This window comes from Brachyhypopomus gauderio, chromosome 6, assembly GCF_052324685.1.
Source record: "Brachyhypopomus gauderio isolate BG-103 chromosome 6, BGAUD_0.2, whole genome shotgun sequence".
Classification (NCBI taxonomy): domain Eukaryota; kingdom Metazoa; phylum Chordata; class Actinopteri; order Gymnotiformes; family Hypopomidae; genus Brachyhypopomus; species Brachyhypopomus gauderio.
The window spans coordinates 31313464-31339357 of NC_135216.1; the positions used below are offsets into that span (position 1 = coordinate 31313464).

General features: G+C 41.9%; 1 protein-coding gene across 1 annotated transcript in view; it reads left to right on the top strand.

The window, feature by feature from the left end:
• The window catches only part of LOC143517686 (uncharacterized), a 177545-nt gene that overhangs the window by 28633 nt on the left and 123018 nt on the right, over positions 1-25894 (top strand). The window contains exons 28-43 of the mRNA XM_077010429.1: positions 268-747; positions 1071-1457; positions 6078-6122; positions 7342-7401; positions 8029-8436; positions 8870-9274; positions 9894-9941; positions 10698-11144; positions 15272-15658; positions 15749-15796; positions 17583-18065; positions 18376-18762; positions 18850-18906; positions 21456-21992; positions 22850-23236; positions 23352-23423. Of these exons, the coding sequence (XP_076866544.1) occupies positions 268-747; positions 1071-1457; positions 6078-6122; positions 7342-7401; positions 8029-8436; positions 8870-9274; positions 9894-9941; positions 10698-11144; positions 15272-15658; positions 15749-15796; positions 17583-18065; positions 18376-18762; positions 18850-18906; positions 21456-21992; positions 22850-23236; positions 23352-23423 (4638 nt within the window). The remainder of the gene's footprint in view (positions 1-267; positions 748-1070; positions 1458-6077; positions 6123-7341; positions 7402-8028; positions 8437-8869; positions 9275-9893; positions 9942-10697; positions 11145-15271; positions 15659-15748; positions 15797-17582; positions 18066-18375; positions 18763-18849; positions 18907-21455; positions 21993-22849; positions 23237-23351; positions 23424-25894) is intronic.

Below are 25894 nucleotides of genomic sequence, written 5' to 3' on the forward strand. Positions count from 1 at the left end.
AAAGCGTTGGTGCCTGTAAAAAAAAAGACTCGAAAGGACTTGAAATTCCAAGTTTCAGACTTGGGACTTGACTTGACGGTTGCCTGTCTTGACTCGAGACTTGACTTGAGTTGACTGTCTTTGCTTGAGACTTGACTCGGGACTTGAGGATAAAGACTTGGACTTACTTGAGACTTGCAAAACACTGACTTGGTCCCACCTCTGGTATACATTATAAGTCAAGTAAACCTATAATTTAAGTTCTCTATAATGATTGTGTTTCTACAGCAACCAGTCCAGACAGCTCTACCTCTGACCCCTGTTACAACTACAACGTTCTTGAAGACATCTGGAGATCTACATACAGTTTCTATGGTTATGGGTACTACAATCTTGGATTCTCCAGTTACTACAGTAGTCATGACGACACCAGTGTTGAATGGGATGGCTGGTATCGGCTGTATCTACAAGGAGCAGATGCACAGATTTCTGAGTGGTGTGTGGACTACACGACATCTGGTGGATACACCCCACTGATACTTGGTGGTTCACATCCCCTTATTGAGGATGGAATTGTGACCAGAGAAATATATGGGACCAATACCTACATCTACTGGTTGTACTGGTACTGGAATTATGGGTGGTATACACGCCAGTGCAATTACTACACGTCCAACCCCATCCAGGTGAAAGCCTGTCCAGGACATTACTACGTCTACAAACTGGTCAAGCCAAATGTGTCAATCCCACTTCCTGTATACGCTACAGGTACAGTGTTTACAAACTTCTCCATCATTACACAGGATGACATTAGAATTTACTTCACAGTGGATTATTAGTCTTTACTTCACAGTGGACTTGCCTACGCTACACAAATAACCACTAAATATTCTTTATTATTGTCATCAAATAAATAGAAAAAAATAATACATAAAAATAATCAAAATGACAGTCATTAAAATGTATCTGTAAATCTGTAACTTACAAATCTATTAAAAGTAACAGATGTTCTATAAAGAAATTATGAATTCATTTTTACTTTTGCTTACTTTTTACTTTTGTTTACTTTTACTTTATTTTTACTTTGACAGTGGCACTATCCAGCCCATCTTATGACCCCTGCTATGACTACACCTCCCTGGACCAACCCTGGAGAGCCAATAATGCACCTGGTTTGGGCATTTGTGATGCCCAGTTCAACTGGAACGGCTGGTACCGCCTGCTGTACAATGGGATGGACATCCGTATGGCAGAGACCAGTGTTGATGTTGCTAGTTGTGGTTCTTACTACCCTCTGTGGCTCAATGGTCCTCATCCTCAGGTAGAGGATGGAGTGGTCACCCGCCAGGTCTGTGCAAATGCAGGAACTGACCGCTGCTTCTACAAATCCACCCCAATTCATGTTAAAGCATGTCCAGGCAATTACTATGTGTACGAGATGGTCAGCCCAATATACTGCAACATGGTCTACTGTACAGGTATTTACACTGTTTCTTACTGTACAGGTATTTACACTGTTTCTTACTGTACAGGTGTTTACACTGTTTCTTACTGTACAGGTATTTACAGTTTCTTACTGTACAGGTGTTTACACTGTTTCTTACTGTACAGGTATTTAATGTCTTTTTTCATGTAATGTTTACAGGTTTACAGGTTTACAGGTTTTGTAGTGTCTGAGCTGGATTGTTAGGATCCAGAGTGTCTCGTGGGTGTAGGGGAGCACTAAGGCAGTGTGACGGTGTGACAGTGTGACAGTGTGGCACTAAGGCAGTGTGACAGTGTGACGGTGTGACGTTGTAACAGTGTGGCACTGAGGCAGTGTGGCAATGTTTTTCAACCTGTTTTGAATGAATGTTCGATTTATATAGTGCCTTTCAGAATACCCACGGCGCTTTACAATGTAACACAGGTACAAGTCTTGTACCTCACCTTTGACGAAAAGGGAAGATTTAATGAATAATGTGCACCAACTGAAAGCCCGTTACATAATCCAAATGAAGGATACAATAACCAGAAGTCAACCGGTACAAAGACAACATATATAGACAAGACAAACGACCCTCAGGTGCCGGGTTGCATAATGGACCCGCCCACCTGACACAACAGGACAACATGAAATCCTGCCGCCACTGTCGGGAGGGCAGGGGGCCTCTGCGCTTATTTATTTTTAGAATATACTGATTGTAAAAAATATATACTGAGTTTATATCAGCAAAGTTTTGACCTTCTCATCTTAGTTCTGTTAATGAGCCCCTTCAAAATCATGTCCTTCCCAACAACTACATGCTGAGTTTTTTGAGTGTGAACATGTTACGTTAAGATTTTCCACATGTTGTTGTCCGAGGTGCACCTTTGAACAGAATACGTTCATTTTATCTATGCTTGTGAGCAGGTCTTCATTTTGGTCTTCACTAATCACTCACATCACATTACTCATCACTCACATTGCATCACTCATCACCATCACTCACATCACATTACTCATCACTCACATCACTCATCACCATCACTCACATCACATTACTCATCACTCACATCACATCACTCACATCACTCATCACCATCACTCACATCACATTACCCATCACTCACATCACTCATCACCATCACTCACATCACTCACATCACTCATCACCATCACTCACATCACATTACTCATCACTCACATCACTCATCACCATCACTCACATCACATTACTCATCACTCACATCACCATCACTCACATCACTCATCACCATCACTCACATCACATTACTCATCACTCACATCACTCATCACCATCACTCACATCACATTACTCATCACTCACATCACTCATCACCATCACTCACATTACATTACTCATCACTCATCACCATCACTCACATCACATTACTCATCACTCACATCACATTACTCATCACTCATCACCATCACTCACATCACATTACTCATCACTCACATCACATTACTCATCACTCACATCACTCATCACCATCACTCACATCACATTACTCATCACTCACATCACTCATCACCATCACTCACATCACATTACTCATCAATCACATCGTATCACTCTTCACCATCACTCACATCACATTACTCATCACTCACATCACTCACCACCATCACTCACATCACATTACTCATCACTCACATCACATCACTCACATCACTCATCACCATCACTCACATCACATTACTCATCACTCACATCACTCATCACCATCACTCTCATCACATTACTCATCACTCACATCACATCACTCACATCACTCATCACCATCACTCACATCACATTACTTATCACTCACATCACATTACTCATCACTCACATCACATTACTCATCACTCACATTGCATCACTCATCACCATCACTCGCATCACATTACTCATCACTCACATCACTCATCACCATCACTCACATCACTCATCACCATCACTCACATCACATTACTCATCACTCATCACCATCACTCACATCACATTACTCATCAATCACATCGTATCACTCTTCACCATCACTCACATCACATTACTCATCACTCACATCACTCACCACCATCACTCACATCACATTACTCATCACTCACATCACATCACTCACATCACTCATCACCATCACTCACATCACATTACTCATCACTCACATCACTCATCACCATCACTCTCATCACATTACTCATCACTCACATCACATCACTCACATCACTCATCACCATCACTCACATCACATTACTTATCACTCACATCACATTACTCATCACTCACATCACATTACTCATCACTCACATTGCATCACTCATCACCATCACTCGCATCACATTACTCATCACTCACATCACTCATCACCATCACTCACATCACTCATCACCATCACTCACATCACATTACTCATCACTCACATCACTCATCACCATCACTCACATCACATTACTCATCACTCACATCACTCATCACCATCACTCACATCACTCATCACCATCACTCACATCACTCATCACCATCACTCACATCACATTACTCATCACTCACATCACTCATCACCATCACTCACATCACATTACTCACATCACTCACATCGCATCACTCATCACCATCACTCACATCACATTACTCACATCACTCACATCGTATCACTCATCACCATCACTCACATCACATTACTCATCACTCACATCACATTACTCATCACTCACATCACTCATCACCATCACTCACATCACATTACTCATCACTCACATCGCATCACTCATCACTCACATCACATTACTCATCACTCACATTGCATCACTCATCACCATCACTCGCATCACATTACTCATCACTCACATCACTCATCACCATCACTCACATCACTCATCACCATCACTCACATCACATTACTCATCACTCACATCACTCATCACCATCACTCACATCACATTACTCATCACTCACATCACTCATCACCATCACTCACATCACATTACTCATCACTCACATCACTCATCACCATCACTCACATCACATTACTCACATCACTCACATCGCATCACTCATCACCATCACTCACATCACATTACTCACATCACTCACATCGTATCACTCATCACCATCACTCACATCACATTACTCATCACTCACATCACATTACTCATCACTCACATCACTCATCACCATCACTCACATCACATTACTCATCACTCACATCGCATCACTCACATCACTCATCACCATCACTCACATCACATCACTCACATCACTCACCATCACTAACTCATCACTCACGCAGTGCGCGGCAATGGCTCCTCCACGGTCTGAGTTAAACCACCGGCGGCCCACTAACCCTTCGGCCCACCGGAGAAATCCCCGGTAGTAATGTATGCCAGTCCGCTCCTGGTGCTAACCGAGCTTCCAAAATTAGCCTTAACTAAGCAAAACCTAGATGAATACAAGACTCTGAACATGAAAGACCATACCGACGATTGAAACATTGACCGGCAATGAAACACAGAAAACCAGGAACTTAATACAAAACCGTAATCAAAACAGGGCTGTACGAGGAAACAATGACCAGAAATACAAAAGACCCAACACATGATTACAACAAGAGAGCCGGGTTACACAACACAAGGAGGGGCTATGAATCACAGAACCACATGGCTACATAAATAAAAAAAAACATGATTGACAGCTGGGGGAGGGGCTAACCATGACACCACCAGTCATACTAGGGCCTGCATCTGGGGTAGAATTTTACCCAAAGCCCAGTTCAGAGTTTTTCCTATTTTCCTTTTCAAATATTTATCCATTGGTGATTTATCTCATCTCGACCACATTTGGCACGCATCACTAACTCTATTCTTAAATTAGCAAGGTCAATATTTCACTACTGTGACGGGCAGGGAATGCGAAATAAAATGGAAGTGATCACGCCAAGTCTCAGGGAAAATGGATGGTTTAATGAAGAAAGTGCGCAAACCAAAAACCCGTGACATGATTCGAATTAAGCATATAATGACCAGCGGTCAACTGGTACAAAGAGAAGACATATATAGACAAACAAACGACCCTCCGGTGAGACGGATCATAGGCCCCGCCCACCTGATGGACGAACACTACACAACAACAACAAGACAACTGCCGCTGTAGACGGAGGTGACCAGTAGGGGGCCCGCCGTACTGTGACAACTACCTGCTGACACCCACTAAATAGAAGATTATTTAATTAATTACTCTGCCAGTCACTACATTGCAGATACAGGCACTCAAGAATGACAAATTATTTGCATTAGGTAAACAATAATTTGGACCAATTAAGTGAAAGTGGATCACTTGTCATATCACACAGGACAATCTCTCATGGCACACTAATGTGTCACAGCATAGAGGTTGAAAATCACTGCACTAAGGGGAGTAGGAAAGTACTAAGAAGTGTAGAGAAGTACTGAGAGGTGTAGAGACGTACTGAGAGGTGTAGAGACGTACTGAGAGACTGAAGGAAGAAAGACACTCTGAACTAAAGCCTGCACTGAGTGTCACTGATGCTGGGACTCTTTATGTCCTGTAAATATTTCATATTGTAATAATTTGCTTTTCAATGTCACTCTTCTTTTTTTTTTTTCTCTTCAGACATCAACACCACATCTGCAGTCCTTGTACGTGATGCAGCATCCGGTAAGAACATATGTATGGTTTTGATTTTTTTTTCATTATTTATTTATTTTTTGCAAGTCGCCCATTATATTGTAACACAGAGCTTAAATACACAAAAACCACCTGGAAACATGTGAGACAGATTTTCCACAGTTGACAGACAACGAAGCAAACACAGGCGCAAAGAAGCAGGAACAGAAGCCTGCTTTATTACAGAAAAGGACCTAGCATGAGGACACAAAGATCAGACTGGAGACAGGACAGACCAGACTGGAGACAATACAGGAGACCAGACTGGAGACAGGACAGGAGGTCAGACTGGAGACAGGACAGGAGGTCAGACTGGAGACATTACAGGAGACCAGACTGGAGACAGGACAGGAGGTCAGACTGGAGACAGTACAGGAAACTGGAGACTGGAGACCAGAGAGGATGCTGGGTGAAAGGGGACTGGACCGGCATATTATTGAAAACATTGGGAAGGCAAAAGACTATTAGAATACTGCTCCCAGCAAGAGTAGCCAGGGTTGGTCGTCAACATAGGAGCGAGACTTGGTGAAGTGAGATATGTAAGCATTTCAGGTTTTGTGGATATGTAACAATCTGCGCGACACCGAACATGGAGGCGGACACAAACGCGGAGAAGAGCGAGATTTATTACAGGGCATTCCATAATCGAGGTCGTAGTCACAGGCAGGGGTCATAACAGGCAAGCCATCCAGGTTTGACAAATACAGGGGCATTGTAACAGACAGAACGGAACAGAGCAGGGTACACGGAACTAAGAGCAGACAACGGAGAATACGAAGAGCAAAACATTACAGAACGAATAACCAACAACGGGCTAGGAAAACACAGGGACTATAAGTACACGGAACTTAACAAGACACAGCTGATCACACTGACAACACGGGCGTGTCAGACAGACGAAAACCAGGGCAACAGACAAGCAGGGCGGGACCAACGGGCAAGGAACAACACAGACACAGGGAACAGAGACACCGGAGTGACAGCAAAGAGAGGGGGCGTAGCCCTACGTGACAGGATACGATTGTTTTGCAATATCCTGAGATGTTATGAGATATCCTCATTGACATATATAATAAGATATTCTCATTGTCATATATAATAAGATTTACGTATGCAATAGGATATCCTCATTTACAAATATCCTATTATGGTTATTCTTTCACAGCATCTACTCAAGATGTAATGCTTGTTTTCACATTTTCATTCCCAGATGTCAGCACTCCTGCACCTACAGTCATATCCAGTGGAGCTGAACTCACAACAACCATGAGTAAGTTGCTGTCAAAATTACTTAGATGATCAATTTACTCTATCCACAAGTTATACTGCTAGTTGATTATCACATACAAAAACAAACAAAACTTTAATCTGATAACAAAACAAAAAAAAAACTGGAAAACTGGAAAAAATGTAGCACCTGAAAAGAAAAAAAAAACATAAGACTGACAGTTTTTAACAATTAGAAGGCAAAGTGTTCAAAAACAATAAAGAGAGACACTTAAATCTGATTATGTTCACAACATCTGTGTATAGATTTTGGAAATTGATGTTATTAATATGTTGGACATGAATGTAACCCTATCGCCACTTTTCTGTAAATATTGAAGAATTAGAGAAAGATAGTGAGATTAGCACATACAACATGAACAGCGTTAAACTATCAGACCGCAGTGTACACACACGTCAGCTTTTTGTGATGCTGGCCTGCTGCCATCAGAGAGATCAGATTAATTAGCAGTTAGCAGTGTGATGACATACAGGTGCTCACCTGCGTACCTGAAAGTCCTGTTGACATGGATGGCTTGTTGTTACCCCGTTACACTTTTGGACACCTCATTATTTTGTAAAAGATTGACATCCCCATATGTCATGTCCCCATTGACATGTTCTTACACAGCATCCAGTGAAGATGATGACACAATTGACCCTTGCCACTACTATGATGTCATTGATGACTACTGGAGGAACGAAAACGGACCATACAGTTACTACCGTGGTCATGATGACACCCTAGTTGAGTGGGAGGGCTGGTATCGGCTGTTCCTCCAGGGGAAGAGCGCTCAGTTGTCTGAGTGGTGTGTGAGCTACAAGACATGTGGTGGCTACACTGCACTTGTACTTGGTGGATCTCATCCACAATTAGAGGATGGAATTGTGACCAGAGAAATCTACAGCTACTCTAATGGCCAGTGCAACACAATGTCCAGGTCCAACCCAATCCAAGTGAAAGCTTGTCCAGGAAATTACTACATCTACAAACTTGTCAAGCCAGATATATCAATTCCAATGCCCTCATATTGTGCAGGTACAGTAACAGTACATTAGTAAACAATTTTTACAACGTTCAGTCCTCTCTACATTTATGAATGAATTCATGTATTTTATTTTTATAAAATACATTGTGGAAGATTTAAATTTCATTTTGCATCATTATGAAAGGATATGTCGCTTTGCTTAATAAACTGATACAAATTTATACATAACAATAAGCAATTAAACTAAGCTTTTATCAGCACTATCTCAGCACCATCTCAGCACCATCTTGACAGCATTCCAAGACAAATAGTGCATATTTATTTAAAAATGCAAATGTGATTAAATGAAATACAAATTAAATGCAAATGGATTGACATGAAAAAACAACACATTTTGGGATTATATGTAAAAGGCATATAATCCAGAAGTGATATTTAATGGAAATTCAGTTTTCTAAGATGCCTGTTTTGTTTTCTTAACAGTGAGTTTTACAACCCCGAGTATTGACCCTTGTGAAAACTACAACGATTTGGACGACACCTGGAGGGCAACAGACAACTCAGTGCCACACCCTTGGCTGTGGGGGAACTGGTGCGATGGATATACCAGCTGGAATGGCTGGTACCGCTTCTTCTATAATGGAAGTGATATCCAGATGCCAGACTCCTGTGTTAACCAGGGCATGTGTGGCACAAACATCCCTCTCTGGCTCAACGGTTCTCGCCCACAACTGCAAGACGGAGTGGTCGTACAGCAAGTGTGTGGGAGCTGGAACGGTGACTGCTGTTATTTCAAATCTTTCCCCATCCAAGTGAAAGCTTGTCCTGGAAACTACTACGTTTACGAGCTTGTGAGCCCAGTCACCTGTAATTCAGCCTACTGTATTGGTAAGTAGTCTGCTTTCTCCACCATCTACCACAATGTGATTGTGAGCTGTGGTTCAGGTGGGAGTTTTTTTTTTTTGTGTGTGTATGTGATTTTTTTCAGTTTTATTTTTTCTATGATAAATTTAGCAATGGTTATGCAAATAATGAGCTGTAATATTTATCATATCCAGCTGTGGGCAGATCTAAAGCTTATAGCTGTTGTCAGCAATGTGTTTTAAAAATTCTTGAAATGCTAAAATATATCACTGGTTGTTGTACTAATAAAATAAACACTAACATATTTTGCTGATGGTGACTGCCCTGAAACTCTGCAGTAATCTGCAAAAGAGTCACACAGAAAGTTTATAATGTGATCTAAATTCTGCAGATAGCCGTCAACCAGTGCAAGGTGGCCGACATGCTAGATGATGTAATAAATCATTTTAATTTTAATGGAACACGAGTCATTACCTGGTTTGATGTGGATAATAGGTTGTGTTGGGGAGATGACTATGTAATATAGCACCACTACTGCTGAGTACACAGAGGCACATATAGGAAACACTGTTTCAACACATAGGTCATCACTTTTGTATTTGTAAGTTTCCTGAATCTACTGTTTAAAATGTTTTCATTGCAGATGTGAACAGCGTTGCACCACCAACAACCACTGCCCCTCCCACTACAGGTATACTCTCACATGATCGACTTGTAACTGACAAAAAAAACAAAACAAAGTAAAACGAAGTTATTTTTACGAAGATTTAAAATAATTACTTATTTTTTTACTATTATTATTATTATATTACTTATGCTGTTTTTTAGATCTGTGCATTTCATCATCATGCACAGCACTCTCCAGATACAATGATGAAATAACAAAAACCCAAATACTTTCTTGATATTCTGCAGCAAACTGAGAACTGTTTACATTATTAAATTTAATACATGTGTACATTGTTTCATTTAGAGAACTGTTTGCATTATTAAATTTAATACATGTGTACATTGTTTCATTTAGAGAACTGTTTACATTATTAAATTTAATACATGTGTACATTGTTTCATTTAGAGAACTGTTTACATTATTAAATTTAATACATGTGTACATTGTTTCATTTAGAGAACTGTTTATATTATTAAATTTAATACATGTGTACATTGTTTCATTTAGAGAACTGTTTGCATTATTAAATTTAATACATGTGTACATTGTTTCATTTAGAGAACTGTTCTCGCTTGGTGTACTTTTAATTAAAGTGTTTAGTTCTGAACACCTTTGAATTATAAACCTTTAGACCATGTTGGATCATCTGTGCTTTGACCTAGCAAATGGAAAAATATTCAGAATATAATTTTTAGGTGATGTCTAGGTAACTTATTTATCTGAATATCGCAAAAAGATTGTAAACACAAGTTCTAATTAATGACTTTGTTTGTGCAGCACCCAGACAAGCTGACTCCAATTATGACCCCTGTTACAACTACACTGTTGTTGATGACATCTGGAGAACCACATACAGTTACTATGGAAATGGCTATTACACTTATGGTTACTCCGGTTACTACAACACTCACGATGACACCACTGTTGAATGGGATGGCTGGTATCGGCTGTATCTACAGGGAGCAGATGCACAGATGTCTGAGTGGTGTGTGTACTACATGACATCTGGTGGATACACCCCACTGATACTTGGTGGTTCACATCCCCTTATTGAGGACGGAATTGTGACCAGAGAAATCTATGGGTCCAATAGCTACTACTACTATAGTTACCAGTGTGGTTACACGTCCAACCCCATCCAGGTGAAAGCCTGTCCAGGACATTACTACGTCTACAAACTGGTCACACCAGAACCATCAATCCCAAAACCTACATATGCTGCAGGTACATTTTTATTCCTAACCCAACTTTTATTACCAAAATTATCAATGATGTATATTGAAGTCAGGATGCAGTCCATATGGTTAATTAAAGAATAGCATAGTAATGATCTGATATATATAATAATTATATGAACATTATACAATTATTATACAGTTCATCTCATGTCTCCTATAATAGCAGTATAATATACATAATATAACTCATATAATGGGTGCTTGGTTCCTGGAATCACACAAATGCTATAAAACAACCTGGAAGTGATCAAAAGTTGTGACGCTGGGGTGAGAGATAAGGACGAGGCACGGAATACTATCTTTTGTACAAAACATCACTTTATTCACTACACGAATAGCGCAGACAGCGCATGTAAAACACTTACACATGTAAATGGGAATGACTCTGACAAAGACGAGCACGGGACACTGCGCGAACGCACATTAAATAGACAAACCACATAAACCCCACGTGATCACGAGACGAGCCACAGGTGAGACCGATGAACACACTCAGACACAACCACACCCACGGATATACCCAGACGCAGATGACTGGATGTAGACAACATAAACACACGCCCAAAGGGGAGGGGTCAGGGGCTGTATTGTGACAGAGCCCCTCACCAAGGGCACTACCCGTCCCGGGGTGCCAACAGAACTGAATGCCCTGAACCCACACCGATGGGCGGATCCGGAGCCCTCAGTCCTGCATCTGGAGATGACCGCCCTCGGTGGAGAGTCCGCCACTAACAGCCTAGAACACCTTCCCTGGGAAGACAGGGGAAAACACAATGGCACATTACTGAAAACACACACAGGAACATTAAGACACAGAGGCACGAAAGGGAAAAGGGGATTCGGGAGAAACACAGGGATGGACACAAACACCGGCACACACACACACAAACAGAGCCAGGCTTCGCGCCTGTGGGAGGGCTGTCAAGAGGGGAAACCCTCCGAAAGCTGCAGGTGGTGCGGTTGGCGGTCCTCCTCCCTTCCTTGTCGTAAACCCTCCGCTGGGTGTGGCGGACGCCCTTTCAGCCCTCTCGGTGGGCACGCTACCAGTCTCTCTGGAAGCCCTCGGGGGCCCGCACTGCAGGGTAGGCCTACCGACGCTCACCTTCCTCCCTCCGAGGACCCCATCAGGGAACTTCCCCTCCTCCCAGTGATCGCCCTCCTGGTCTGGTGGTGGGAGCGGTTTCTTCTGTATCCATCTCCTCCTCACCACCTGCGCTCCATCTCATGGGCTCCACCAGGCTCTCGCACCGGGAGTAGTCCGTAGCGCTCCCCTCGGAGGGATAGGGAGAAACGGAGAGGAGCATTCCTGCTCTTCTAACCCCTCCTCCTCTAACTCACTCTCTGGAGTCTGCTGTTATAAAGCTCAATCACGGGATCCTGCTGCATCTTGTCGAGGGTCACAGGGGCCTCGTGGCGATGTGCAGGGGGAGAGGCATGGTGGTGTGTATGTGTATGTGTATGTGTATCCCAGCATATTAGTTCGGCTCATCTTTCTGTGACGCTGGGGTGAGAGATAAGGACGAGGCATCTTCTGTACAAAACGTCACTTTATTCACTACACGAATAGCGCTGACAGCGCACGGAAAACACTTACACATGTAAATGTGTCAAGGCAGGCCCCAGCATTGCCCCACCTATGACCACCAGAGGGCGCTTGCGATCTACGTCACGTAGACGCAATCAGCGAAGATGACGTTCAGCTGCCTTGCTCCCTTCTTCAGGCATGAAAATTGTCACCTTTCGGCGAAATTCGCCGTTTTGAAGTTGAAATGGGTGACCTACGTGAATCGTGTAGATCCGATGAGTTTTTTTTTTTTGGGGGGGGGGGGGGGTCGGGAGATTATATGTATATATTTTAATTATCATATTGACTTAATAAGCAAACAGAGCACTTCCGAAATTGGCAATTTCAATGACACAGTGGCCAGCAGTTTCCGCCCAGAACCATCATAGAGGCCAAATAGCGTTTCAATCATACGAACGTTCTTCATTCATGTTATTCATTTACTGCTAAGCGGGACGAGAAGCAGGACCTAGTGCTACACCGCGAACAAGTCAGAAGAGCATACATTTACCACTACATTTACCAGATCGTACATTTACCACTACATTTACCAGATCGTACATTTACCAGTGGATTTAATTGGGTTATTAATGGTTTCAATCGTTTTCATATTTTGCGGTAAAACAAAGTTACTGCCATTCGCTACAGCGTTGAATACTGTCAGAGCCACAAGCTCTTGTGATTAATAGGTAGATAGATAGACCTATTAAGTTCGCGTCAACCCCCTGTAGTTAACGGTGACATAAAATAAGAAACAAGATTTTTTTTCTAGTGTCTGTAGTTGTAACTGGTGAATCCAGGGACGTGTGAGGATAACATTCGCGCCAGGGCTGAAAAGGCTGAAGATGTAACCTTGTAAACGCTTGTCGTTTGAGTCTACCCTGTGCTTTAGCCCATGTTAGAAAATAAAAACACATGAACCCTGGTATTTTTACACTCATTTTTGCTGCTGATGTATTTATTGGTTCATTAAGACGTAATGGTTTTGACTGAGCCATCTGGAATGGCAAAAGCGGCTTCTCGCGTTTAAGGATCTGGCTCCATACATTGAATCCATTGACAAGACAGTCAAAAAAAATTTTTTTAATGGATTTTACTATATTTTATGGAGCCCGTAAGGTGACATCATGTAAAAAAATAATAACGCGTGGGAACGACTTACTAACGCGTGGGAACGAGATACCAATGTCGCCTTTCACACGCGGCAACAAAGTTTATTTTTTCACAGCAAAGCAAGCAGATCCCAGGGATGTTCGCAAACTGACTGCCCAAGGAAGGTAAACCTGGCTTTATATAAAGTAATACTTAATTATCTTGTTCGCACGCGTTAGTAAGTCGTTCGCACGCGTTAGTAAGTCGTGGCCACGCGTTATTATATTTTTTACATGATGTCACCTTACGGGCTCCGTAATATTTGGCATCACCTGTGCTGTATCCCCCAGCAGCCACACCCACCCCCCGTCGTCGTATACCCATGACGTTACATGTCAACGCCCCGTCGCCGTATCCCCGGGACGTCACATGCCCCGCCCCCCCGTCTTCTCACCTTTTTAACCCCTGACCCATTTTAATGCCTGCTTCTTAGGGAGGCTCGCTGCTGTGTCTCTTCGCTGAGTTGTTTGTGTTCTCTCGAACAGTCAGCTGGTAACTCTGTGTATGCTTGTCATGTTTTTTTGCTCTCTCTCTCTTCTGTCGCTGCTATTTCAAGTGTGTTCACTTCTGCGCCCTTTTGGGTCTTTCTCAAGTTTTCCCCCGCTGTATTTTTCTCTAGTTCTTCTGTCTGATCTTTTAGGGAAGGTTTTGTTTTTCACCATTTAGATTGGTGAGCCGGTTCTTCCCCCCGGCGGTTTTTGTTTCCGTTTTTGTACTTACCTCGCATTGATTAATTCCGCGTTTCTTTAGTTTCTTTGTTTTATTTCTTTGGTTAGTCACTTACCTCGTGTTGAGTCCTTCCGCGTTTCCTTTGTGTGTGAGCTGTATTTTGTAGGCTAATTTCCTCGAGCTGAGTTTTTTTCCTTGACAGTTTTTTGTTTTTTTTTCTGTTGGTAGTTTTTCCTTCGTGCTTCCTTTACAAAGTTGTTTTTTCTTTTGTATCTTTTCCCGCATACGTTTTGGCAGTGGTCTCAGTTTTTCATTTTGTTTGTGGTTTTGGCGTTTGGGTTTGAAACAGCACTACGCGGTGTATGTGAGTTCACGTACCGCCACATATCACAACACGGTTTATGCGTGTTCGTGTGCCCACGCCTCACAAAATGGTAATGACACGGGACACTGCGTGAGCGCACATTAAATAGACAAAGCACATAAGCCCCAAGTGTTCACGAGACAAGCCACATGTGAGACTGATGAACAGACTCAGACACAACCACACCCACGAAGATCCACAGACGCAGACGACTAGACATAGACAACATAAACACATGCCCAAAGGGGAGGGGTCAGGGGCTGTAGCATGACAGAAATGATCAGATGTTTCACTCGTCAAAACAATTTTTTATTTTATTCATTATTTTAATTATCCAGGATTTTTCTTCATTTTTCCTTGACAGTGACATTAACCAGCCCATCTTATGATCCTTGCAACAACTACGACTCCCTGGACCAACCCTGGAGAGCCAATACTGCTCCTGGGTTGGGCATTTGTGACAGCAACTTCAACTGGAACGGCTGGTACCGCCTGCTGTACAATGGGATGGACATCCGTATGGCAGAGAGCTGTGTTGGTGTCTACAGTTGTGGTACTTACTACCCTCTGTGGCTCAATGGTCCTCATCCTCAGTTAGAGGATGGAGTGGTCACCCGTCAGGTCTGTGCTAATGCAGGATATGACTGCTGCTTCTACCAATCCACCCCAATTCGTGTTAAAGCATGTCCAGGCAATTACTATGTGTATGAGATTGTCAAGCCAATGACCTGCAACATGGCTTACTGTACAGGTATTTACACCTCCTTATGTTTTAGACATGTCTGGAGTTCTACAGGGTTTGTCATGTTGTCATATCTGTTTTCACATTTCCCTTCTTCAGATACCAACACAACTCAAACCAGTGGATCCGGACTGAACACAGCCATCAGTAGGTTCCAGGCAAAAACTTTTTTGCATTCTGTTAGAAATATATTTCTGGATTACATGTATCACAAACTTTCACATATTTTCTTGAAACATGAAGTATTTTGTACACAAATCAAAACTATGCATTTTAGAGAGAGCTGCAAACATTTATAACAAAGATTCTCTATGTTCTCAAAAATAACTTTAGAATTTGATTTGTTATGGAAATTATCATTGTTTACATAACAAACCCAACAATGAGATACCACTGGGTTATTACAGGGGCATTTATAATCATACAGATACCACTGGGAGTTTGGTTCCAAAATGCGATAAACACCGTAAAAAAAAAAATGAGTTAGAGCCAGAATCAGAATGGTATGCGACCACTCTTGAAAAGCCAATATTCAATTTTTATCAAAATGCCACATCCGCCGTGTAATACTGCCCTGCTTGCTCTCTTTCCTTCCAAAATGCAATAAACGCCAATCCTGATTTCCCGTAGTATTCCACATCTCCACTCATCCAATCACAGTGGCCCACCAGATATGGAATGTAAACATCATAGCACGCGACCTGTTGAGCTGCCCGGCATTTCTTGTAGCCTACTTTGTTAAAATATATCTCGTTTTTCACTCTCAATGTCCGCGAAAATGAACGGTTTTGGTATAGAGGAGCCTGTTCGTATAGCAGTTATACTATTTATGTTAATATTTATACTCTTTTACTATTTATGTCTTGTTCGTTAATGAAATTTTGCACTTTTTCGAAAAGAAATGTTTTGAAATTCATGTTTTTGTAACGCTGGCGAGGCACGAGGCACGAGTCCAATGTGAGCACCAAACGTCACTTTTTAATTCACACATAAAGCGCAGACGGCGCACATAAAACATGCTTGCAACGAACGTGTTACATCTAAACAACGACGAGCACAGGACACCACGCGAACGCACATTAATTAGACAAACCACATAAACCCCAAGTGATGATGAGACGAGCCACAGGTAAGACGGATTATCACAGGACGTAACCACACCCACGGAGATCCACTGACACAGACGACTAGAAGAAGACAACGTAAACTGGTCAGGGACCATAAGGTGACAGTTTTTAGGCCCAAGATGTACAATTTACTGTTATTTATTATTGTATTTTGCACATTTTCAGTAAAAAAATATGTTTTATTGATGCCAAAGGATATATAAGACATTTTGAAAAAAACATGGCATGGATTCATTACGTTTTGCGAAAAAACGAATTGTTTTTTAAAATAAATCTTTAAATATTAAAATCTTGATTTGATTTGTTTGTGTTTTTTTTTTTTTACCTTAGTATGGTATTTGATCGTTTGAAACAGAAAACAGTGGTTTTCAGCCTACCACTTTCTTGCTAAAGAAAACACATTTTTACTCAAATTGATCAAAATGGATTTGGAACCAAACTCTTCATATATGCCTTAAGGATCTAAGGATCTTTAAATGTGAATAAAGTAACAACACTGAGAATACAGGACAATAGAAACTCCCTCTTCCTTTTTTTTATAATGCATCTGGATGTATGAGCTTCATCATTAAGATGTAAAATATTACATTACAAATGTCGTCCAGATAAACTAATCCAGACCAAGAAGGTATTTAGAGTCCAGGCTTTGTTTCTGAAGAAGTACTATCCATACTATCCATACTATCCATTATATGCATATCATTCATATTATCCATACTTTAACATCACTCTGTGTACTTTTATGTATACATTATAAGTCAAGTATCCTATAATTTAAGTTTTCTATAATGATTGTGTTTCAACAGCAACCAGTCCAGACAGCTCTACCTCTGACCCCTGTTACAACTACAACGTTCTTGATGACATCTGGAGAGCCACATACAGTTACTATGGTTATGACTACTACAGTTTAGGATTCTCCATGTACTTCAGTAGTCATGACGACACCAGTGTTGAATGGGATGGCTGGTATCGGCTGTATCTACAGGGAGCAGATGCACAGATTTCTGAGTGGTGTGTGGACTCCATGTCATCTGGTGGATACACCCCACTGATACTTGGTGGTTCACATCCCCTTATTGAGGACGGAATTGTGACCAGAGACATCTATGGAACCAGTAGCTACTACTACTGGTGGTACTGGGGGTACTGGGGATATGGGTGGTATAATAACCAGTGTACATACTACACGTCCAACCCCATCCAGGTGAAAGCCTGTCCAGGACATTACTACGTCTACAAACTAGTAAAACCATATTTGGCAATCCCACTTCCTGTATACTCAGCAGGTACAGTTCTTTCCCCTATTTCTCTACCTTTATGTGAGTTGCCATTAGAACCTAGCAATCTTTGTTTTAGTGTTTAATAAACACTATATACTATACACTATATAATTTCTCATTTTAATCATCATGTTTACGATTATTTTAAAAATGTATTTTAATTTTAAAATATCAATAGAACTTGACATAAACAACATCTACCACCTAGTACTATACTACCACTTACTAAACCAACTACTACAGCCTTTATATTAAATATATTTTTACAAAGTAAATATTTATTGATTCATTTTTAGTTTTTGTTTATCTTTGACAGTGGCATTATCCAGCCCATCTCATGACCCCTGCAATGACTACACCTCCCTGGACCAACCCTGGAGAGCCAATACTGCACCTGGGTTGGGCATTTCTGACAGCAACTTCAACTGGAACGGCTGGTACCGCCTGCTGTACAATGGGATGGACATCCGTATGGCAGAGAGCTGTGTTGGTGTCTACAGATGTGGTTCTTACTACTCTCTGTGGCTCAATGGTCCTCATCCTCAGGTAGAGGATGGAGTGGTCACCCGCCAGGTCTGTTCAAATGCAGGATATGACTGCTGCTTCTACAAGTCCAACCCAATTCAAGTTAAAGCATGTCCAGACAATTACTATGTGTACGAGTTTGTCCGTCCAATGTTCAACAGTATGGCTTACTGTGCAGGTATTACATTCACTCTGCATTCTTTTCCACATTTGTATAGTTTTGCCATATGGTGTAATTCTTGTTTTCATGTTTTCTTTTTCGCAGATGCCAGCACAATCACACCAGCAGTCCAGTCCAGTGAAGAATTCAAAACGAGCATCAGTAAGTTGCTGTCAAAATTAATCACTTGTGAAATATACTTTATTGTGACGGGCGAGAGAGTGCTACTAAAAAGGAAGCGATCATGCCAGTCTCAGTGAAAAAGGAGATTTAACGATAACATGCACCAATGTAAAGCCAGTGACACATCCAAAGGAAGGATACAATAACCAGCAGTCATGGAGGACAAGGCCGAGTCATATAAAAAAAGACAAATGACCCTCGGGTGTCAGGTGTCCTAATGTGCCACACCCACCTGAGGGACGAACACAACGTGTTCAACATGAAAACAGCACAACATTAAACACTGCTGCTGCTCCGTACTGTGGTATCTATCCATCTATTCATTGCTAGTGGGAACCTTGAATTAACAAAACACATCTCTACCGAGTCCCCTTAGAAATGTCCGGCAGGAGATATTTATGCAGTGGGATGTTTTTATTAATGCATGGAAAAGAGAAACTAGTAAAGATTAAAAAAGTAATTTAAAAGGAAGACTACTGTGCACTTAAACAAAAATAATTGATATTATTGAAAATAATAATTATTGAATCAACTACTGCCACTAGTTTTTAGAGGCATAGTTAATTCCTCAGTTTGTAATGCTAGTGGCTGAATGAATGGAGTGAGTAGGAGGTGGACGAGACTGAGAAGAGCGAGTGTCACCGTCACACCTGACTCCTCCCCTGACCCTTCACCTGACTCCTCCCCTGACTCCTCCCCTGACTCTTCCCTTGACTCCTCCCCTGACTCTTCCCTTGACTCCTCACCTGACTCCCCATGACTCTTCCCCTGACTCCTCCCTTGACTCCTCCCTAGACTCCTCCCCTGACTCTTCCCTTGACTCCTCCCCTGACTCTTCCCTTTACTCCTCCCTTGACTCCTCACCTGACTCCTCCCCTGACTCCTCCCTTGACTCTTCTCTTGACTTCTCACCTGACTCCTCCCCTGACTCCTCCCCTGACTCCTCCCCTGACTCCTCACCTGACTCCTCACCTGACTCCTCCCCTGACTCTTCCCTTGACTCCTCACCTGACTCTTGCTTTGACTCCTCACCTGACTCCTCCCCTGACTCTTCCCATGACTCCTCCCCTGACTCTTCCCTTGACTCCTCACCTGACTCCTCCCCTGACTCTTCCCATGACTCCTCACCTGACTCTTCCCCTGACTCCTCCCCTGACTCCTCCCTTGACTCTTCTCTTGACTTCTCACCTGACTCCTCCCCTGACTCTTCCCATGACTCCTCCCCTGACTCTTCCCTTGACTCCTCACCTGACTCTTCCCCTGACTCTTCCATTGACTCCTCACCTGACTCTTCCCTTGACTCCTCACCTGACCCTTCCCATGACTCTTCCCATGACTTCTCCCCTGACTCTTCCCATGACTCCTCCCCTGACTCTTCCCATGACTCCTCTCCTGACTCTTCCCTTGACTCCTCACCTGACTCTTCCCATGACTCCTCCCCTGACTCTTCCCTTGACTCCTCCCCTGACTCTTCCCATGACTCCTCTCCTGACTCTTCCCTTGACTCCTCACCTGACTCTTCCCTTGACTCCTCCCCTGACTCTTCCCATAACTCCTCACCTGACTCCTCACCTGACTCTTCCCCTGACTCCTTCCCTGACTCCTTCCCTGACTCCTCCCTTGACTCCTCCCCTGACTCCTCACCTGACTCCTCCCCTGACTCTTCCCTTGACTCTTCCCTTGACTCCTCACCTGACTCCTCCCCTGACTTTTCCCATGACTCCTCACCTGACTCTTCCCTTGACTCCTCGCCTGACTCCTCCCTACCTCTTGCTACAGCGAGGTTTATTCGGGGCAAATCAATAAGAAAGGTCATTAATACAGTCCATAGTTAGAGAGCCAGTACAGATATCTATAATATAATAAGCAAAGGGAAATTGCAGTGTGGTCCAGATTGCAGTGCTGTCTAGATTTTCCCAGTGAAGTTCTTGGGTTTGTTATCCTCATGATGTAGCTGTGGTGCATCATTCTTCCTCTTTCTGTTGGAGAATAAAACTACTAATCATCCATTTTCTCTCTGGTGATGTGAAGTTATTAATTGCTTTCCCTGAATCACCTGACCCCAGACCTGCTTTTTCACTTTGCACTTGGTCAGTTGTGTCCCTGAGTTATGAGCCCTTGGCAGACTGCAGTGCCACTCAGGAGTTACACTTTCTAAATTCAGTTTAATTACTAAATATTCATGCAGTTTCACATGGCTAGGAAAATAACAAGGCAAAATCTGTAACACCTACTGTACCTCTGAGTATTTTATAAGTGCAGTTACAGGATGAATCCATACATAGAAACACACAAATCTGTTAACACTTTCTGGATCTGCTGTGAAAGGAGGAAGAACGTTGGATTCTTTCTAAACATTTCACTCTTTTTCTGAAGGAGTGTTGATCACTACATGTTATTTTTATGTATTCATTGAAAAACATAGTCACATAGACCCTACATTACATATGTAGTAATGTCATGACCAAAACTACAACAATGAATCCCACTGGGATTCTAAGTCCTCATTAATGATTGTGTTTCTACAGCTACCAGTTCATCCAGCTCTACTGTTGACCCCTGTCACAACTACAAAGTACTTGATGACATCTGGAGAACCACATACAGTTCCTATTATTATAATTATTATTATTATGAGTATTATTATTATTCTTATTATGGAAACTACTACAATTATGGCCAGTCCGGATACTTCAGTAGTCATGACGACACCACTCTTGAATGGGATGGCTGGTATCGGCTGTATCTACAAGGAGCAGATGCACAGATGTCTGAGTGGTGTGTGGGCTCCTTGTCATCTGGTGGATACACCCCACTACTGCTTGGTGGTACACATCCACTTATTGAGGACGGAATTGTGACCAGAGAAATCTATGGGTCCTATACTTACTATTACTGGTACTGGTGGGGGTACTATGGATTTTACCCTGGTTACGGGTGGTACGGAAGCCAGTGCAATTACTACATGTCCAACCCCATCCAGGTGAAAGCCTGTCCAGGTCATTACTACGTCTACAAACTGGTCAAGCCAGACCTGTCGATTCCTCTGCCTGTGTACACTACAGGTACTATATTTTCTCATCTTTAAGATTACATTGTTGCTATTACTATTACTGTAACTATTACTATTACTATTACTATTACTATTTTGTTGTCCTTTAAAAACAATGTGGGAAGCATAGTATAAGAAAATGATATAAAAATAACATAACATATTTGTCATGGGCGAGTGGCGGCAGGATGATGATGGAGTCCAAAGTGAACACACACACACACACACACACTACAAAACACAACAAATAGAAAGTCTGACAAAAACAAGCACAGGGCCATGTGTTGACGCACATTATATGGGCTGAAATAAATAATACTCCAGTGTTGACGAAACGAGCGAGAGGTGAGACGGATGAACACATGCACATTGAACCACACCCAAAGGAAATACATATATGGACATAACCAGACACAGACTACACACACACATGCCCAAGATGAGGGGCCGGGGCTTACAATGTTCAGTATCATTTTTTTTCTTTTTTCTTTTTTTTTTTGTCAATTGTGATTTTTACACCCCAATCGAAATTTGTCCTCCACTTTTAACCCATCTGTGCAGTCAGAACACACACACACACACTAGTGATTACTAGGGGGCTGTGGATCACACGTGCCCAGAGCGGTGGGCCGCCCTAGCCCGGCGCCCGGGGAGCAGTTGGGGTTAGGTGCCTTGCTCAAGGGCACCTCAGTCATGGCCTGTCTGGGAATCGAACCCACGACCCTCCGGTCACAAGACCAGTTCCCTAACCGCCAGGCCATGACTGCCTAATAAAAATAATAAAAATAATCATAAAAATGTAACTACACTTAGAAATGTTTTTTGTTTACAAAGAAAACAATAAATGTACATTTTGTTTATCTTTGACAGTTGCATCATCCAGTCCACCTTATGACCCCTGCGACAACTATGTCTCCCTGGACCAACCCTGGAGAGCCAATACTGCACCTGGGTTGGGAGTGTCCGACAGCAACTTTAACTGGAACGGCTGGTACCGCCTGCTAAACTATGGGATGGACACCCGTATGGCAGAGAGCTGTGTTAATTTTTACAGTTGTGGTGCTTACTACCCTCTGTGGCTCAATGGTCCTCATCCTCAGGTAGAGGATGGAGTGGTCACCCGCCAGGTCTGTGCTAATGCAGGATATGACTGCTGCTTCTACAAGTCCACCCCAATTCATGTTAAAGCATGTCCAGGCAATTACTATGTGTACCAGATTGTCAAGCCAGTACTCAGCAACATGGCTTACTGTACAGGTATGATGTGTGTTATGTGTTGTGATTTGTGTTATCTGGTTTTACACATTTCAGTTTCTGGTTCTACAGGCTTTATCATGTTGTCATCTATATTTTCATATCGTCTTTTTTTCAGACGCCAGCACCATAACTCCAAATCCTGTCTCTGCAGCCATATCCAGTTCCAGTGAACCAAGCACAACCACACGTATGTTACTGTAAAAAAAAATCTGCAATCTTTAATAAATTAATTACTTGTCTGGATTATTTATGCAGCTTAAATAGATAAGCTTATGTATATTATTCATTGATTATTTAGTTTTGCAGTTACTAAAATGTATTGATTTTTGGAGTATATGTGCAAAATAGTGCAAAACAATTATACATATTGTCCAGTCAAGTATATATAAGCTGTTTTACATATCTTAAATGCAAGTCAAGGTGGTTGTTGAAAACCGAAATGATCCAGTAAACAAATTGCCAAAACAAGGCAAGTCCCTTGAGTGCTAAAATACTCAAAACCAGGGGTGCTCATTACGTCGATCGCGATGGAAGTGTCGGTCGATCGCGAAGGAATGTGCGTAGATCGCGTCACATAAAATAGTAGTGTGTAAAGTAGTAGTAGTTCACCCCCCCCCCCCCCCCCCGCTGAACAAATTACGTTCGTCAACCCTCCCCCCCCGCTCAACAAATTACGTTCGCCGCCACCCCGGTAGATCTTTCTGACTTGGTCACCTTATAAGTAGCTCGCAAGCTGAAAACTGTGGGCACCCCTGCTCTAAACTGCCTTGATCATTACCCTTACATACACAGATGAACTTATGTATATTATTCATTGATTATTTTGTTTTGCAGTTTCTAAAATGCATTGATTTTCTGGATTATGTCTATAAAATAGGCAAAGTCTTACGTATTGTGCAGTCAGGCATATGAACTGCTATATAAACATATAAATGGTATATAAGGCTTATAAACTATAAATCTTAAATACAGGTCAGCATGTTGAAAACCAATATAATCCACTGAACAAATTGCCAAAATAAAAAATACACTAAACTGCCTTGATCATTACCCTTACTGGCACATTAACTTAACTTCCCTTACTGTTCCGTTCTATAGTATTTTCCATACATTTACCACATCTACCCAATCTATATTCAAAGCCCATCTATTGGCATGCATTGATATTCTGATTCTTCTATAGAATGTGTAAGTTAGCTGATCTTTATAAATATTTCCAGATTTTGTTTTTAAATCAGTCCTCTTCACATTGTAATATCACTACACACATCCTCATGTATTCACTAAAACAATGGTTATACAGACCCTGCATTTACATATGTAGTAATATTATGACCAATGTCACAATAAATAATCCTAATTTTATTTCTTGATCCTGATTAATGATTGTGTTTCTACAGTTACCAGTTCATCCAGTTCTACTGGTGACCCCTGTTACAACTACAATGTTATTGATGACATCTGGAGAACCACATACAGTTCCTATGGTTATGGCTACTACAGTTACGGAGTCTCCAACTACTACAGTAGTCATGACGACATCAGTGTTGAATGGGATGGCTGGTATCGGCTGTATCTACAGGGAGCAGATGCACAGATTTCTGAGTGGTGTGTGGGCTCTGTGTCATCTGGTGGATACACCCCTCTGATACTTGGTGGTTCACATCCCCTTATTGAGGACGGAATTGTGACCAGAGACATCTATGGGACCAATACCTACTACTACTATTGGTACTGGGATTACTATTACTATTGGTACTGGGGATATGGGTGGTATGGTTACCAGTGCAATTACTACATGTCCAGACCCATCCAGGTGAAAGCCTGTCCAGGACATTACTACGTCTACAAACTGGTCAAGCCAGATGTGTCAATCCCACTTCCTGTTTATACTGCAGGTAGATTGTTTACACACTTCTCCATCATTACACAGGATGACATTAGAATTTAGCAAGGAATTATTAGTCTTCATATTACAGTGGATTAGCCTGCACTGCACAAGTGAAAACTATATAACAAATTATTTACAAATCTACAAGCTTTTCGAGCCAGATTGATACATTCTGCTGCCCACATAAAATACAGGTTTTTTTTGTCACTTTCACTCTTTGAGTTCCTGTTACAACTAAGCAAGATACATAATTGTACAATGTCTGTTAACTGAGAAAAATACTCTTCAGAAAACCTGGCTTCCCTATATACAAAAATAGATGACAAACTATTCTGAAAGTGAGCAGACATTATCAGAAGTACTTAATGTAAAAATATGAAAAAAAAAATTGTTTACAATAATTGGATTTTTTAAAAGAATCAATCATATATTTTTTTAACTTTGTTTATCTTTGACAGTGGCATTATCCAGCCCATCTCATGACCCCTGCAATGATTACACCTCCCTGGACCAACCCTGGAGAGCCAATACCTCACCTGGGTTGGGCATTTGTGACAGCAACTTCAACTGGAACGGCTGGTACCGCCTGCTGTACAATGGGATGGACATCCGTATGGCAGAGACCTGTGTTGATGTTAACAGATGTGGTTCTTTCTACACTCTGTGGCTCAATGGTCCTCATCCTCAGGTAGAGGATGGAGTGGTCACCCGCCAGGTCTGTGCAAATGCAGGATTTGACTGCTGCTTCTACAAGTCCAACCCAATTA